Genomic DNA, 18,394 nt, shown 5'->3' with positions numbered 1-18,394 from the left:
AAACCACAGTTTTTTAGGAAAATACCATTTTTGGGGGGGCAGAATGTTTTTCATCAACCTTGGAAGTGTTTAAATGCTGTTGAATTGAAATATACCTAATTTTTTAAAATTAAATACGATAAAGCATTTATTATTTTGTCTAGCTTGTCTCCTGTAATTTGCACAATTAGCAGTAATCAGGATAAAATTCCCATAAGAAAGAGTATATTCTAGGTTTCGAGTGTTCCTTATTTGTTCTGCAATAAAAGTCTCATCTCTCAGCAGTTAATAGGTGTGTGGACAAGGTCCCATTTGAGGTCAGCAAGAACGGATTTACACAGGGACATTTTGTTGTTGCAGATACTGATTGATCCAAAAGCACACTGAACTACTGTGGTGTGACTTACTTCAGTCTGCTAGCTAAGAAGTTACACTGCAAATGATAGCAAGTTGTGTCTTTTATCTGTAATGTTTTGCTTCAGGTCAGCTTATTATCTATGTAGGTTTGAAGTGTTTGTAAATGAACATTAGTATCAGCTTAAAGCAGGACTGAGGTGTTTTGTCTCAGGCCGTGAATATAAATGAACTTCCATCTTTTCCAGAATGATTGTGGCTTTCCTGCTACTGTGCTTTTGTGTAGGCAATCCACCGATGATCAGAGGAAATTGTAGTTCATCATAAATCCGCTTTGGTCAGGGCTGAAAAACGTACAGCTTTTCTGTGGCATTTATTTCTCTATTGTAATAACCAAAAATAAATGCCAGAGACGCAGTGATGTTGGTAGCTTCCTTTTAACTGGGGGCAGTTTTGGCCGGTAAATTCTACCACAGAATGAGTTTGGTGTCCTTTTTCCAGACTTCATAGCTTTGACTTTGTAATATTTTATTCTGTCCAAATGTGATTTTTCTGTACTCGGCTGTTCGGTATCGAGGTACCATGGACAGAGGTCAATCCCTGCAGTTACAAGGGGCGCTGGTACAGCATAGGAGGGACCTCTGCTACAGGAATTTACTATTCAAAATCCAGCATCTTCCATTACAGATGGTCTGACCTGTTCTGTAGTCTCCTGGGGACTCCAAAATCTTCAGCTGCAGATTTAATTTATTCTGTTTTGTGTATGGTGGCCTTCTTTTACTTTGGTGAAAGCTGACTTGTTTTTCAGTACTCTAGTAGAATTTTATGAAGCACACACAGGCACGTATGCCACATGCAGTCACTGATCCTGGGGCTCAAGCATCATCTTTTCTGAATTCCCCGTATCCTGTTGTGTACTATATTTCCCTTGTGTCCCATTAATCTGAAGGTGATATTTCGATAAACCAGTATGTTGTCCTGGAGAATAAACACAAACATTCAAAAGAGCTACCTGTGCAGTATGTCTCTGTGTGAGTGGTATGAAGGCTTTGTTTTGAATGTCTGAGTATCAGAAAAGAACAGGGAAAGAACTTGTTTTCAAATTCCCAGATTCAAATTAGATTTCTTCCAGGGCAGGCTGAAGTTCTGTGAATCATTATCACATCTTAAGCCCTTGCTTATGGAAAGGTTTTAGCGAAGTAGAAAAAGTGAAAAGCTTTGGTAGTAGAAAGAGGAGAACTGAGGGAAATCAGCCTGGTTTACGTGATACGATTTAAAAAGAAGGAATTTTTAAGAGAAAAAATGATGTCAGAGAAGTGTTATGTTAATTTCTCTTCTAGCCCTGCTTTCTGGGAGGCATCCACATCAGAATTATATCTGAATCAGTTCTTTACTGTTCTTACTTTTGTCCCAAAGCAAGGAAAAAGAAAGGCTCTGAAAGTAGGCTGCTTTATTACAGCATCAAATCAAAGCATACAAGTTTTTCTATTTATTCATGAATGTTTGCACGTGCTTTAATACTCAGTCCATCTCCTCTCAGAAAACTAGGTGGATAACCTGTTGTGCGTTGCTGTGTTATCAGGTAGCTATCGTACCACTCCCAACACAAATCAAGACTTAGTCATTTTAAGCCTTGGAACATAACATGCTCGGTCCACTTTTGGAATGTGCAAAGATCCACAGTCTCTAAGCTATGCCCAGAAATTCAGTGACCTAAATGCTATGTTTCCAATTTAGTTGCAGGAACTGATGGCAAGTTTGAGGCAGTATACGTAATTTTAGTTTATCCAATAGTGCTTGAACTCCTTTTCAGTCTGTAGATCCAGCATTGCATGCATAACCTCGTAGCTGACTTGAAGGCAGAATAATGGTCTTCCTGTAGCAGTTCTTGTTCTTTAGCATGTCATGGTACAACATTTGTAATCCTGCCATACTTCCAGTCCTTCACTAATGCCTCCTTAGAATTACATTTTGCAGCCACACCACTTTGTGTGCTCAGATACGAGCAAGGAAAGACTCAGAATTCTTGCCTACCCGCAACAAAATAGAGTCAGACTATTCATAAGAGTGAGAAGTATTTATATCTGCTGAGGAACCAAGCAGGCAGGCTCGTATTAGACTAGAATCCTTAGATAATTAAGGCTGGAAAGGACCTCAGGAGGTTTGTAGTCCAGTCTCCTGCTCAGAGCAGGTTCGGCCATGAGGTCAGTCAAGGTTAGCAGGGTTTTGTAGGCAAGATCCTCAAAAACCTGATCTAAGTTGGTCCTGCTGTGTGGGATGTTGGAACAATTGAAGAAGTCTCCTCCAACCTAAATTGCTGTGATTCAGATTTCCTTATATTTTCTTGTGCTTAAATACGTAGTCTGTGTTAGCCCAAGGGCATCTCTGGTTTTTAAAATGGTGTTAAAAAATTCTCTTCAGTATAGGTACGGAAAAAAGTTCATAGTTTTAAATGTCACATTAGTATTTATAGTAACTAATTACTAAAGCACTACAGTTTGTGCCTGAATACTACACCACTTCTTTCTTAGGCATGGCAGGCCTGCAAAGAAAAAGGGGAGCTGAGGCATCCCAAGGTTAGTTAAACTTTATTTCTTCTTTTCTACTCAAGGTTGGTGACTTTGGTGCTGGAATATTTTATATTCTTAGTAAGGAATCTTTGCTAGCAATCCTCCTTCATAATAGTTACGATTTTTCATAAGTAAATAGAAGCATAGGCTTTGAGAGAACATGAGTCTCTGAATCCAGTGCTGAGTATTTGAAGGCAATCCCTTATGCAGTCCCTATCACAGATGGATCAGCAGTAGCCAGAGGGTTCGAAATCCAAGCTGAAAAGGGAAATTCAGCTGTAGTTGAAAGAAATACTTTTCATATGCCATAAGTTTCTCTTTTATTTTTTTAAAGAAACATACAAATCTCACCCTCCACTCCCACCCCCCCACCCCCACCCCCCGAAACCCTAAAAGATGGAAGATCTTCATGTGCATCAGTCACAAAAAACAGTGCACGTAATAGCTGCCTCTTGGCTCTTTTGTGTGTATAAGATAAAACCTTTTTTATTTCTCTGCTTCTTTCAGAGCATAATACATTGTATGAACACCAGTGTGTAACATACACTGAGTTATAATGAGTAGCCAAGGTGGCCAGAATCTGTCTGATAAAGCTATGCATCAAGATAAAGAAGTTCTGGTTTTTTGAAGAAGAGTCCGTCCTAAAGTAGATCCTGTAATTAGCAACACAGAGGAGTTGGACTTGTGGGTTTATATGAAAAATTTAGATGACCCACAGGTGTACTGGTGGTAACCAAAGTATAGTTTATTGGTCAAATATATAATTGTCTTATGTTTTCATACATGTCATAGTACTTGATTGATATGGATGCAAAGAAGGCTGTGAAATGACATCAAATTCTTCCGTCCCTGTATATAACTATTATTTGTGTCTACACAGAAGAATATGAGAGAAAGCTTACTACCAGTAGAAGAAACAAGTTTCTAAAAATTCTTGTATTTGCATTTCTCACTTTCTTTTCCAGGAAGAGCTTGAGTGGGGTCGATCAAATGGTATTCATATCAAGAAGGTCAAAGAGGTAAGATGAAATATATCATAATTTTTATAAGCAGAAGGACTTAACTTTCCTTATTCTCTACAAATGTTAAGATCTTGGTTAAGCCTGATGTGTTGTTATGTATCTGACTATATATATATGTATATATATATTTTCTTTAAATAAACAGTGAATTACTATTTAAAGTTGTGGGAGAATATCGGGACTCCAAGTACAGTTTTGACAGATCAGACAGAAGCTTTGTTAGCTATGATCATAGTGAGCAAACATTTGGGCAGCATTTCCTCCTCTGCTCCTCTCTTCTCTCAAGTGGTTGCAGAAACCTCGTTTATACAGGGTTTCAAAGAAAAGAGGTGAGGAAAATCATTGTAATGTTAAAAAAGCCAGCTGTGCATTCTTGTGAATAATGGTCTTCAAAATGATTTATATGTTAATAAGACCAAGTAGCCATGCCTGAGAGGAATGGACTCTTTAAGTAGCCTGTTAACTGCCACAGTTGACATTATCATAGAATTGTCTAGGTTGGAAAGAACCTTTCAGATCATCGAGTCCAACCCTAAGATGGAGAGATGGCTCCTGGTGGGGCCTGTAGGATTGGCACATTCAGTATTACCTTAGCTCAGAAGTGGGGGTTGGCAGCAGTCAGACTGCTAGCTTGTAGAGGAAGGAATTTTCCTTTTGTTAGGATAAACAAAGTGTTTATTAACTGTTTCACATATTTCTAACATTTTTTAAAGAGGCCTCCAGTATTATTTGCTAATTCTGTAGGTCCCTCAAGTACACTGTTTGTAGTGTGACTGCTGTCTGTTGTTACATAACTGTTGTCTTATAATTACGATAATTTTAAGCAAATGCAGTTATAATATAAGGAGTGGATTTGAAAATTTGTGGGGCTAACTTTACTGCAGCGAGTAATGAAAACTTTGCGTCACAAAGGGCTTCAAGCTTAATGTGATATGTTGAGAGGGGGAGTAAGTAAAACTCCAGAATAGCTGTGATTGGCAGAGCATGACCTTGCCTGTTATTCGAGCGGGTCATACCTTTGGCATGAGCAATGGGCCTGTGTTCAAAAAGCACAGGAAAAAACCAAAAAGCTTTTCATATCAAGCAACCATCTGGATAAGAAATGCCAATAGTTTTTTAGCTTGTCTATCTGATATCAAGGAAAAAAAAGATGGGGGGGAAAAAAGGAAATTGAGTAAAACTGGAGAGCCGAAGGTTCAGTCTTATGATAGTCTCCTGGGTAGTTGGTCTTCTCTTGGCCCCATTTCAGATAATTAAAGGAGAGGTTGTGCATGACATAATAGTTCAGGAGTTTACTACACTAACTTATTAAGAAGATCTGGGGGTTTTTATTTGCCATGCTTTCAGATACTAATTTTATAATTCCTTGTGTGGAGGTGGATTTGCAGAACTGAGGCAGCCACACACTGGTTTCTGATTATGGTAGTTGTCCTTTGAGGAAAATAACAGGACTTTTAGTATCCTAAAACTGCCAGTAGCAGAAAGGAAAACGTAGATATGAAGCAGTTGAGCAGATGAACTGCTTTTCTACATTTGCTCCAAAATCAGTTGGGACAATGAAGGCATTCACTGTGTGGTTGCAGGACCACTAGCTGCTTATGGAAGCTTCTCAGAAATGTTTCAGATTGAAAGCGTAACAGAGCATGTGCTGTAGGGCATAAGTTTGATGTCACTTAAAGTCATCACGGTTGTCTGCTGAACTGAGGGTGCAGCACTGCTACAGTTAGGTGCAGAAGTCCAGGCTGGTGTTAGTGTGTTTTTTACCTTTTAAGATACAAACCCAAAATGATTTAAATGGAGAGAGAATCACATCTTGTAAAAGGTTATTTCAGTTCTTCCAATTTTCTTCTGTATCATATCTGCATAATATACTTTGTGACTACAAAATTCTACTTTATAAAGAGATGTCAAGAAAACTGTTTGAGTCACAGTAAAGAAATTATTTTCCAAAGTAGAGATGCTAAGCAGTATATTAGCTGAAATGCATACTAGTGTCACCTAAAAAGGAAAGGGAGTTTGCCAACTTATTCAGACTTTTACTAACAGATTTTACTTTAATTTGTGGATGGTTTTGATCTGTTTAATATGTAACTTAAAGTTCAAATTTCAGGTGTCAGAGTTATTTTACAACTTGAAACAGCGAGTCAGAGCATTTAACATGTGTGTTAATGCTCAGCCATCTGCTATGGATCCGGAATCTGTATACAAACAACGCTTCATTTTGCAGGTAACGGGGGAGAGCCAGTATTTACAGAATTTATAGCTGGATTTTTTAATACGAGTACTGATGAACTAGTATTACACCCATGTTTCAAAATTCTCTGTAGATTTTGAGATTGCAGGTGAAAAAAAAAGGAATTATTGTTGGCAGCTTAGAAGGACAACTAATGTTACTTCTAATGGATCAGAATTCACACTAAGTTGGTCCTCTGGCTGTCCCTTCACTTCTGACAGTTCATCAAAATAAAACCAAGTCATATGGAGATGAATTAAACTGCATATCTAGACTAATCTTCATTAAAGTTGTAAGAATACTCAAAGATGGTTTCTGTTGGAAGGCTAAGAACTAACAGTTTTGAAAATGATGTTTTCACTTTGAGTGCGCTGTTTGGACCACCACGGGTTGGTTAGTTCTTGGGAGCAGAGGGGAAATTGATGTCTTTCAGCTATTGTAACGCTGTCAAATTTCCAGTTAAATTTCTTGTCTTATGTGGACTGATTAGTAGTGATTTTTATTTTCACAGACCTATTTATCGCTTCAGTGGCAATTGGTTTAACTATGTAAGCGGTGGACATTTCAGAACTGAATTGTTAAGTACTGTAAGATGTAACATAAAAACTGAAGAAGTTTCATGTAGCTGTTTTATGTGAATTTATGTAAAATTGAGGCTCCTCTTGATATCAGCACTAGTAATTACACTTTTCATTGAGCAAGTCTGCATACAAAAATTTTAAAGTATTGTAAAATTGTTCCAGAAGTTGAACTCTTTTCATGAAAGTATGTTTTTAACGATTTCCATGAGCTAATGTTTAGTCTGAAGTGACATTAATTCCTGTAAAGAGACAGGAAAAAATCTTCATATGAAGATCTGTCAGTGTCTCTTTATGTTGCTAGTGTATCTCCCTTCAAGAAACTGAATGTAATCTGCTGTGTTTTACAAAATATTCTCTTGATTTCAGGTTGTGATAGCTGGTGCTTTCTATCCAAACTACTTTACTTTTGGAAAATGTGATGGAAAAATTGCTATGAGAGACCTTGCTGGCAAAGATCCAAAAACCACTGTTATGGTATGTTAAGGAAGTGAATGACTTAATAAAAAATTGAGTAATAAAAATAAGTAGTGTTTGGGGTAGTATTTTCAAGTTTTGTTTTGTTTTGAGCAAGGACATAAATAATTATCTACTCTGATCCTCACTTGGTAACCCATCTGCCTTTCTTCCGATATAACAAACATTATGGGCAATTTTGGAAGATGGGCAATTTTAGAAGAATTCCTATTGAGAACTGCCTCTATGCATTTGATTGCTAGTCTTGCACAGGCAAACAACTTTAATAAAACTAATAAAAGATTTGAAGACTAGAACAGGACTATAAAGGGTACTTTTTAGTGAGTATTTATGATGTGTATTGTTGCAACTTTAGTGGTTTTTGTAATCTACTTGATAGTGCATGGCATATGTGGTTGTTGCTTTAAGGTTACTCAGGTATTGCACTCTGCTTTCATCTTATCTTCTTTCAGAAATATTTTTTATCTGATCGATATGTGCATATTTGAAATGGCTGTGTTGAGTTTGCAAAATAGTACACAATCTAAACCTGGAAAATGTTTGGTGTATCTGAACTAGGGATAACACTGTAAAATAACCATGACCTATGCTTAAAGAAAACAAACCTACAAACCAGTGAGCCTCATTGACTTGTATTGGCATAAGAGAAAATAGTTATATGAAAAAGTAGGAGAGAAACTCATAAAATCTTACTGACAAGGAATTTTTTCATGCTTTACTGCTTACCCAAGAAGAGAGGCTAGTTCTATACAGATATGTGTGCACAAACACATTTATGTATGTTTTTGAAGTTTTTAACATACTGTTTAAGGATATTGAAGAAAAAAAAAAAGATCCTGTCTAACAGACTGGATGCAATCTGGTGGAATAAAGACAAGATTGATCTTGCCACAGCAACATTGATTAAGATTAAACTGGTAGATCTAGGGAGCTATTTACTTTTAATGTGTGTAACTCTTGATCTATTTGTATATCAACTACTTGTTATCTTGAAGAAGGAAGAAGTAGCTGCTGTGTCTTCATCAGTGTAAATGATGTTCCTGGAAAAAGTGCTGTGTGTTACATGAGCTCTCAATCTGAGAGACTAATTTTATAGCTGTATCATGCTCCTAATGGTGTATGCCAAAGTTATAAAAGGCAATTATTACTCCCACTGTCTGGTCTCTCTAAATCATCTTGCTTGAGGCAGTTTCTGCAGTCTGACCTAGACAGTGTTTTTCACCATGCAGCTGATCTTAGCGCTCTAACTTCAATGTATATGAAGATTTTCTAAAAGTAATCTATTCTTTCCTGCCTAAGATTGTAACAAACAAAGAGAAGAACAGACAGTTGTGTAGCCCCTGAAAAATAATTCAAAGTCCAGAAGTTTGAACTTGCTAGTTAGGAATTCTGTGAATTCCGTATTAAAGCAAGATCTCCTATGAAAAATGATTGAGTAGGAAAAAGGTAAAGAAATGGCTATCTGGCTACAGTGGCATGTGAATACTTGTGAAATCACAGCCTTAAACTAATGTAAATTAGTGCTGCTGGAGTCTTGCTCTTTTTTTGACTGCACATGCCCTTTTCTTACGTTGTTATCTTGTCTGCCCTCCTGAGTGAGCCTGGTGTTAAAAGTAGGAGAAAGCTATTCTGTTGCTTTGTGGAGTTAGTTTTCAGGCTGGTTTAGCTCACAGAATTTGTGAAATGCATGACTCTCTCTTGTTTCCTTAGCCATACGTGGTAAAGTTATAATCCATTACGCTTAACTATATGCGTTCTATAGAATCCACTATACTTAACATTATGCAATCCAGTATACTTAACTAGAATGTTATTCTTAACAGAATGCCTTTGAAAAGATGTTGTAGTTCCAGTAACTTCAGCAATTTGTAGTGGTTTCAGGATTAAAACCCAAGAAGAATAACACAATCGTTTAATAATTCAATTTGGAAGATACCTCATGAAGTCATCTAGTCTGGTGATAAGGTCAAGGCAGGGTTAACAGTGAATTTAGACCATGTTGCTTAAGCCTTCACCCACTTGGGTTTGGACAAAGCTGTGAGGATGGAGATTCTGCAACTTTCCATGGTATCCCATGTACCAGTTCCCTGAATAAACCAAACTGTGCTGTCCTAGACTTCAGGATGTGTATTCTGCTACTTGTCTTCCTCGTTCTCCTGAGGATCTTGGGCTCCCCTCTTTCCTGGTTCCTCTGGCCCAGGCTACTGTTGATTATCACTCCCATAACGAGTTATACACTGTTCACTAATAGCAGATCCAGAAGAGCCCTGTTTGGCTCATGACCTGTGTTAATAAGTTACTTTCAACACCCTTCAGAAATCTAGGAGCTTGTGCCTTGCCCTCTAGCAGGTTATCAGGGACCTTATTGTCTCCCTCTAAGATGCAGGGTCTGTGATCTGGAGACCTCTGTATGTTGCCTAAAGATTGCCAGCTTCATCCTCACTGAAGCTGTGTTACAAATTCCCACCTCAGTGTTACCCTTGCTGACCTCTTATCCTGACCCACAAAAGCTGGGTTGTCCCATTGTCTGCTCCATGTAAGAGCAACTTACATATGTGCTACTCCTACACACAGGGAAGACCAGGAGGTTGCTCTTTGTCTGTCATCCCTAAGAAGTATGTATCCATCCATAAGTGCTCTCCAGTTGTGCAAGCTGTCCCACCATACCTCAGTAATTCAATACGTGGTAGTTCTGCCAGGACATGCAGGGCTGTAGCTCCTCCTGTTTCCCAGGCTATGTGCGCTGCCTGGGATGTAGTTCCCAGTGGTGGACAAAGCAGCGTAGCAATCCGTTGCTTTTCTGTTATGAGACAGCTTCTGGGAAAAAATATCAAAGAAATACATGTAATTATAAATTAAGCTGCTTCATTTATAGTTGGAGAAAGAAAACATTTATCTGCCAGTTTAAGACGGTATGGCAGCATTAGCAGCACAACGGATTTGGTTATTTTGAGATTTTTGAATTTAATATAGTATATAGCATTTGTCGAATTTGTTGGGGTTTAGATTGTATATCACTATTGCAGCTCAAGCGCAAGAGGAAGCGAACTATTTAGGTGAACTTAATGATGCATTAAAATAATTTAATGTATCCAAATTTAACTTATTTTTCTTAACAGCTGAAGAATATTCCTCCCTATGGGTATCTATACTATAAACAGTTGCAGTCACTGTTTAGACAGTGTGGGCAGGTAAAATCTATTGCCTATGATGGATCAAAGTAAGTATAAAATACTTTGTCTCCTGCCTTTCTCACGTTCTTAGTTATGAATCTAGTAATCAATGTCTTTGCCAATGGTGCACTGACAAAATGAGTTTATTTCTTCTCATCTTTTTGGAATCAGTGATTTATTTTTAATGTATTAACTGGAGTTAAGGAAGGTGGTTTTGAAGTTTTACATGCATTGGTTGGAATAACATTAGATAAACTAGTTGATTTAGAGACCACCTTCTGTGTTGTCTAACAGTGGACCGTAACTGCAACTGATATGTTTATATTTATTTCTAACTTGCACACTGAATTTTGTACAGTCAGGTGGCTTTGTACAAAATGCGTGTGACTGGCTGTTTTAGCTAATCTGGCTAACTTTGGAGTACAACTGCCCAGAGTTGAATTCGTGTAGCCCTCCTTAGGCCTTTTCCAATCTTTAATTCTTTTCTTATTTACTTATATTTTCACAGCCTTTCTATTTGTATTAAATATGCCCAGTAAATTTGGTATGTACTTATGAGAATGTTAGAAAGTTTTCTTATAACCATAATGATAATTAAAGCTTTAAGGTGCATAAGAGTGGAAGGCAAAGCTTGTGAGGAGCCTACTTTTTACTGTTTGTTGGACTGCTAAGATAAAGTCAGGGAGAAGAAATGATGGCTTTTATGGGGGGTTTTTTGTTGGGTTTTGATTCCTCATCAAATATTTATTGTAACTGTATTTGATGGTGGGTTTTTTTGAACAGGGCTTTTGTGGAGTTCTCCCATAACCCAGTGGAGGGCTTTAAGATACTTCCTGCAGTGTACCTGTCAGTCAAGATGTCACAGCTGAAAATTCCTCTTGAGCTGAACGTTCATTATCCAGATGATATCGAAAAGCAATTGCAAGATGTAAGAGCTGCAAGTGTGTCATCTCCAAGGTAATTGTATTGCATAAGGAAGATGGGTTTCTTTGCAGTGTAAAGTTGAAATGAGGTTTGAATTCAGTAGGAATTTCCTTGAAAGTGTCACCAAGGAAGACATGTTAGGTTAAAAAAAAAAAAACAGGTGTGTAAACTTTGTATAAGCAGAATGTTGTTGCAGGACTGGAAATAACATGATTGGCTGAAATATTTCGTTAAAGTTAAAGGTGTTCTATTGTTTAAGAGAACTTCAAGTATACATTTTTTTTTTTTTTTAAGCCTCTGGTCAGTTTGCCTTTGGTGTATGGAAATCTGGACGTACACGGTAATTTCTATTTGTGCTAGAGATAATGTGGGGATTGCTAGAACCAAAATAAGTAAGGAGTAGTATTTGGGAACATAAAAGAAAAAGGGATGGAGGAGGAGTATAACAACAGAAACTGGGGGGAAATGTAGCAATGTAAGGTGGGGAGGCATAATAGGAAACACTGATGAGGAGTTCAATGTAGTGAGTCTCTTTGGTCCGCACTTGCTTTTGCTAGAAAAATCTGGCATGTGGGTTTCATTGTTATTATATGGTGTCTGTGATTCTCAGGTTCAGATCATACAAGCAACTTGCTAAAATGGTAATCTGCCTAGCTCCTGACTGGTCTGCAGCAATTTTAGTATTTTAAAGTAAGAAATCTAAAATAGGAAAGCAGGAATGAACTGGAAAGGTTAAAGTGCAGGTGAATACTTCACTTCCAGTTAATTGTACTTAGTTTTTAATAAAAGATTTTAGCAGTTTCACTGTGCCCAAAACAGCAATTAAAATCTTTGTGAAAATTAATTCTTGAGGGACTCAAGAAAGAAGCGTCCTAGGCTGGAAGACTAATTTTAGAGTTCTTAATTTTTATCAACTAAAAGGGATATTATAGATATAAAAAAAAGATATGGTGACTGTGCTATAGTGTACTCTATTTTTAAAAAATGAGCTTAGGAGGCATACCATAGCAAAAAGCCCCACTATTTAACTTTAATTTTTTTGAGTTTTAATAAACTGATGGCACAGTTGCGTCTTCGTATGTATCTTCCTCTGTTTGGTCATAATGGAATTCAGAGAGTTTCTCTGTAGTATTTTTGTTCTGTGTGGTCATTTTAGGTTCTAATTGAATTAATATGTTTCTAAGTAAAAGTTATTAAGTACATAAATGTGCCCTAGGGGCACCTTGGGAAGCAAATGAAAGCAAAAAAATTGAACTTCTGAATTTTCACATGTGAGTAAAGTGTTTAGCATCTTTATTCCATAAATTTTTTAGAGTAAATGTGGACTGTCGGAAGCAGACAGTGGAGCCTGTAGAACTCTCATTTGGTACTTTACAACAGACAAAGATGATCCCAAGTCGTCTTCTTTCCATCAGGGTAACAGAGGTAGGAATATTCTACATCTGAAGTAGGCCATATCTAATAATTGGTGCCTAGATAACTTTGTAGAGATGACAGATGAATATCTGACAAGCTGAAATGAAAAGAGGAGGTACTAATAATGTTTTTCCCACAGAGGTAACCGTAAGAGGTATAGACAATATTCTTGGTCTAATTTTTAGTAGTTCTTTGTTAAATAGTACTCAGATGTCACAAAAAAAATTCAGACATTGAAATTTATTTGTACTTCAGAAAATTTGTTGGACTTGGTGGCAGTAAATGTTAGCTGAAAGTAGGCATAAATGTAGAGGATTAATGGGAGAGGTAAAATATTTGTGTACACTATATAAATGAGAATCAGTAGGTATTTGGGCTATTTATCTGGTTATTATTAACTTGCAGTCTTCAGAAACAGTAGATGTGAGACATGAGATGAATTAATGGTACTGCATGCTCATTTGGAAAAATATTGCATGCATAAATGATAATTGTGCTAGGGGAAATCTATGTATATATAAATATTTCTGAATTCTGAAGCTGAGAATTTTTAAATCTTGTGTAAACTATTGTCTTCTCAAGAAACTGAGTAATGGCAAGCAATATATATGCTGCTGAAATAATAAAAAAATCCAAACCACTGAGCTAGTGGAAGTTATAGGCTGAAGTATTAAAACAGCTCTTGATAGCTCTGTTTTGCAAGTGCAGAAAAGAATATTTTCTTCATTTTATTCAGTTAAGTCTCTTGGATCAAAAATGTTCATGGATTTAATCAGACATATTCCAATCACTTAGCTATCTATGGTACTTCTGTTTATCTGTTTAATACATTGGCTTTAATGATGGTATGTACTGTAAATAAATATTCTTTTTTATCACAAGCATTCGATGTAAGATCAGAAATGGTATATGAGTTCAGTAAGCCATTTGAAAAGATGACGGACTTTATTCAATTTGATTTAAATAGTGGTGTGTTCTCAGTTTTCTAAAGGATAGCTAATCATAACAGTAACAATGCCAGTTTGCTGATAGATGTAGCTAACTGCTATTCTTTCACTAATAAGAAAAGTACAACATATCTCTAGGTAGCTGTCTAATCAACTGTATGCCGTATATTTTTTTGTATGTTAATTTGATTTAGAGAAATGGAAGCAGTCTTTTCTTAATTTTCTGTATTTTAGTAATGCTTATATCAGCGTCTATTTAGATGAAAAGTTTATTGCAGTTGCACAGCAAGTATAGATTTAAAAATAGCTAATTACAAGAGAGAAATGCTTCACTGCATTATTGCAGCATGAGAACGTTTCTGTGTGTCAGGAATAGGGTTGCTTTTATGTGTTTTGCTCAGATGTGTTTTGTGATTGATGTGTAAGAATAAAATAATATGAAATCTGATATTGTCTAATTTTTATACTTTCAGATAGTAGAAGTTGGACACTTCTGGGGCTACAGGACAGATGAAAAAAATAGGACTGTACTTGAGGCTCTAACTGCTGAAATAGACTGCCAGAACCTGATGGATTTAACAGTGTCTCCGCATCCAGAGTTGGTTTGTCTGGCACCGTTCACTCATCTGGAAAACAGAGGATACTATAGAGCTTGTATTCTGAATGTTTGTGGAGATTTTGCTGAGGTACAGTAATATGTTATGTCATATTGAATTGGTAGAGTGTAATTGGGTTAACAATCTTGGAGTTATGCTTTTTTTTTTTTACAAAGCGCAATGTTCATCATAATTATAAATATTCCAGTAAAGAAATCTGTAGAACTAGAACTAAAATAAAACCTTAATACAATGTTGCCAGAATAGATGAATTAGTTTTTTGCCAGAACACAGGAATATTTTAGAATTAAATTGTTGTTGATACAGTAAAGTGTTTTGTGTGCTGAAGCAGAGCGAAGCAAAATAAAGACTGAAACCTCCAGTAACTTTGAAAACATGGTAAGGAATGCATAGGTCCAGTGCTGTATCGCTGGCAGCAGCCCCGTCACTTCCTCTTCATAAATATATTGAGATCCATCTGAAAAGTAAGTTCTTGTCCCCACTGTATTGGCAATTTTCACTCATTTATGGCCAATTCGTCTATGCTTGTTCTTCTGCCAGTGCTTCTTCCCCTGGTTTACCTAGGTTTTCTTCTCTTCTTCCTCTTTTCTCTCCCTTCTGGTTCTTGTCTATCTTTTTCTTCTTGGACTTTGTTTTGCTCATCTTTCTCATTCTTTCTCATCTCACGTACTACATTGACTCTCTGTTCACCTGCTCTTCATCTCACTCTGTTTTGTTTTGACCTCGGTTTTCTGAAGCAGAATTATGCATGCTCCTGTGCTTACAGTTCTGCCTTTGTTTATGCAATGATGCTAGTATTCCCCTTCCAACACAGTGTTTCTCCTCTGCATTCAAAAATATTTCACGTGGCACGTGCCATGTTTGCTTTTTCATAGCTTTTTTGCCTGGGCCATCTCTTGTCATCTTAGACTCAGTCCTGTGTCCTTGGTAATTTTCAGCTAATTAGAATTTATAAATAATAATGAAGCATTTATAGCAGAAATTGTTAAAAATTCCAAAGGATATGATCTTTTACTTCAATCCATTTGATTCTCCCTTTTCCTGTTAAGTTCTCTCAGGTCCACTCAGTGTGATCTTACTTTGTATCAGTGTTTATGTTGCTGAGTTCCGTATCATCAACAAATTAATCAGAACATTTTGGCTTATCGTGCTGAGATCAGTAATGGAAATTAGCATCACGGTTCAAGATTGGTATTCATTTTTCAGGCTGTTCTTTTCAGCAGTTAAGGACAGATTTTTAAATTTTTTTAAGGTTAGCCTTTGCACAGTCCATTCCTCCTTTGAATTTCTCAGTTTATTAACATGGCTGGGTGTTGCCACTACAGAGTTAATACTGAACATTGTCATCTGTTTAAAATAATGGAAAACTAGTGAACAACAATGCTAATCTTATTACTTTCTCTTTTGCATTTATAAACAGTTATCCGATCCATGTTAGCACTTGCTTATCTAAAAGCAGTTAATAGGTAGTATCGCCGTTAAGAAGTAAGGTTATACAGATTTAATTGTGGGAAAAGAATTAGAGCCTTTCAGAGAAATGTGCCATTTCTAGATTTAGCAGATTATTTGCATTACCAGTGGATGTTTAAGACAAGGGGTTAAATAACAGACATGATAGAATTTGACCTGTTATTTTTGACATGACTTCATTTGCATCTTTTCCAGACTCTGAATTTGCTTCCATTTCACTTGATAAGGTTGTGTTGTACTGTAATTTAAACTTAGGTTGTCTCTTTCCTTGCTACTCAAAGTAGCACTTCTAATGTTATGGAATCTCTCCATATGCTCTTGATTCTTTTTCCAGGTTTTTTTTGTGGATTATGGCAATAGATCAAAAGTGCCTTTAGAGAAATTAAGAGAGATTCCAAGCTGTCTTCTAGAGCTTCCTTTTCAGGTAGGGGTGATGCTATTTACTGCTGCTTGATACATATTTTCATGTCTGGTCTGGCAAACAGAAGCGTACTTCAAATCATAATGCTTTCCAGAATAATAATGAAGTAACATGTATTTTAACAATGGGAGCACCTACAAATAAATCACCTTCACTAATAGATGGATAAATGTTTTCCACAGACATGTATGCACAGAGCAGTAATTAAATGTGTGTAACTGAATTGCATTGTATTTAATTGTAGAAAAATATTATCCAGCCTTTTGTTTTCAGGGACACGTGCTAGAGGGGGAAAAAAAAAAGGAAAGCCTGAACCTGCTGCTTGACTGGATGTAAAAGAACATTTTTTGTATTCATTTGTTTTAACTGAATGTTTGAACTGGTCACATTTCTGTGGGGACAACATCGTGGGGTCTGTCTCCCACCTGTAATCATAGGAACAGTGAAAGGAGAGAGGAGATTTCTCTGACAGCTGCCTTTTGCTGCTTGTTGCTTTTGGTTATCAGTTTCTTTGCTGTCCATCAGTTCTATGAGAAGTAGAACTACTCTCTAGAAGCAGAATGTTGTTCTGGTTCCTCTATTGCCTGCTTATATGCAAAGCTCAGGAGTAACAGGCTGAGCAGTAGATCAGCTTTGCTTTAGGCTAAAGAACCTCTGCGCAAATCACATAGGTTCATACAGCCTAGAAAACAGCCCAAAGAGGAGAAACTGTCAATGATTAGTTTTATCTGTTCCCTGCTTAAACCTGTCTGCTCCTGCTACAGAGAAGTGGCAGCATAGGATCCCTTTTTGCCTGCATGCAGCAAGTATTTTTGCTCCGTCAAAGCTCCTGCTCTGCTACACTGTTAGTTACAGAACAAATACATAGGAGATACCTGATCTAAATTTCACAAAGCTAGAAGTCTCTGGTTTTGCATTGTGCTGCTTTGCCGTTTTTTGAACTCCTGGCTTTGCTTGGATCTTCTCAGACAGAACTCTCCTGATAATTAAATAGTGATCTGTAACACATCTGAGGGACTCCTTCAGATAGTTTTTCAGAAAAATAATTCTCTTGCTATATTTACAAATAAAATAACTAGAGACTTCAAGTGAAATTCAGCTTTCCAGTCCTCATTCAGATATTTTTAAGCTAATTGAAACAGGTGTATTATACTAACTTTGTTCTCTGAAGCATTTAATAATGAAAATGAAAAATAAACCAGCAGAAGTATGGTTTTATTTATTTCTTCTTGGTATGAGATCTTAACAGTGTTAATGTTGTTTGGTTTTCTTTAATTAATTTTTAAAAACTAAGAATTAATTTTGGCAAGAAGCATCACTTTTTGTTTTTTCATCAGATGTATTAAAGGGAAATGTATTTCCGCTTCAGGCCTAATCTTTTAATGCCCAGTTTTAATGACTGGCTAGGAAAAAAAAGGTTTCTGTTGTAAATTCATTTGAAGACGTAATTACAGATAGCGATTGTGAAAAGGAGTTAAAAGAGAGCTTAATTACTCTTGCCTGCCAGGGACAGAATAGCTGCAGTGCTCTTGCCAAGTTTTCTGTTACCTTAGTTGAAAAGAACTATGGATTGTAAAGTGTTTTCCAGAGTAGACATCTCTACACTCCTAAGGTTTTAATGTGGATGGTGAATTAATAGCAAATTATCTCTTATTTATGCTCTGTTTGCTCTGATTCATTAGCAACTATGTACAATATTAAGTAGTATGAGATGTAATGTGTAGCTGTGTTGGCAATAACGGAATAAGAATTCTGCCAGTAGCTTTACAGCAGTCCTAGAAATTTACATAAGCCACTGCAATAACTGTAAAGTCATTTTATAGTTATTAATTCAAACAGTTTGTGGAGAAGATGGAAAATTTTCATGCTGATTCTCTACTCAGGCAAGTGTTATTTTCAATGTTTTTGCTCTAGGCTTTAGAATTCAAGATATGCAAGATGCGTCCATCTGCACAATCTCTTATATGTGGGGAATGGTGGAGTTACAGCGCTAGCCAGAGATTTGCCTCACTAGTAAATGGCTACACGCTTCTAGTGGAGGTGTATTCACTTGTGCGTAGCGTTCTGCATGTGGATGTTTTCCATTGCTTGAGGTGGAAAGAGGAGCTTGTGAACATTCGAGATGTGCTTATTGAGGAATGTTATGCTGAACTAGCAGAAGAATCATACGAATCACAAGTATGTATTGAGCAAGCTGCTTCTACTTTTCTTAT

General features: G+C 36.7%; 1 protein-coding gene across 2 annotated transcripts in view; it reads left to right on the top strand.

The window, feature by feature from the left end:
• The window catches only part of TDRD9 (tudor domain containing 9), an 84,186-nt gene that overhangs the window by 56,401 nt on the left and 9,391 nt on the right, over positions 1-18,394 (top strand). For both annotated transcript variants that reach the window (XM_074583851.1, XM_074583850.1), the window contains exons 19-28: positions 2,865-2,909; positions 3,869-3,922; positions 6,036-6,152; positions 7,106-7,213; positions 10,333-10,433; positions 11,170-11,343; positions 12,624-12,735; positions 14,147-14,359; positions 16,095-16,184; positions 18,096-18,359. In XM_074583851.1, coding sequence (XP_074439952.1) covers positions 2,865-2,909; positions 3,869-3,922; positions 6,036-6,152; positions 7,106-7,213; positions 10,333-10,433; positions 11,170-11,343; positions 12,624-12,735; positions 14,147-14,359; positions 16,095-16,184; positions 18,096-18,359 — 1,278 coding nt within the window. The remainder of the gene's footprint in view (positions 1-2,864; positions 2,910-3,868; positions 3,923-6,035; positions 6,153-7,105; positions 7,214-10,332; positions 10,434-11,169; positions 11,344-12,623; positions 12,736-14,146; positions 14,360-16,094; positions 16,185-18,095; positions 18,360-18,394) is intronic.

The sequence above is a fragment of the Larus michahellis genome, chromosome 4 (assembly GCF_964199755.1).
Source record: "Larus michahellis chromosome 4, bLarMic1.1, whole genome shotgun sequence".
Taxonomy (NCBI): domain Eukaryota; kingdom Metazoa; phylum Chordata; class Aves; order Charadriiformes; family Laridae; genus Larus; species Larus michahellis.
The sequence above is the reverse complement of the archived record's forward strand: the minus strand, read 5'-3'. Positions and strand labels throughout refer to the sequence as shown.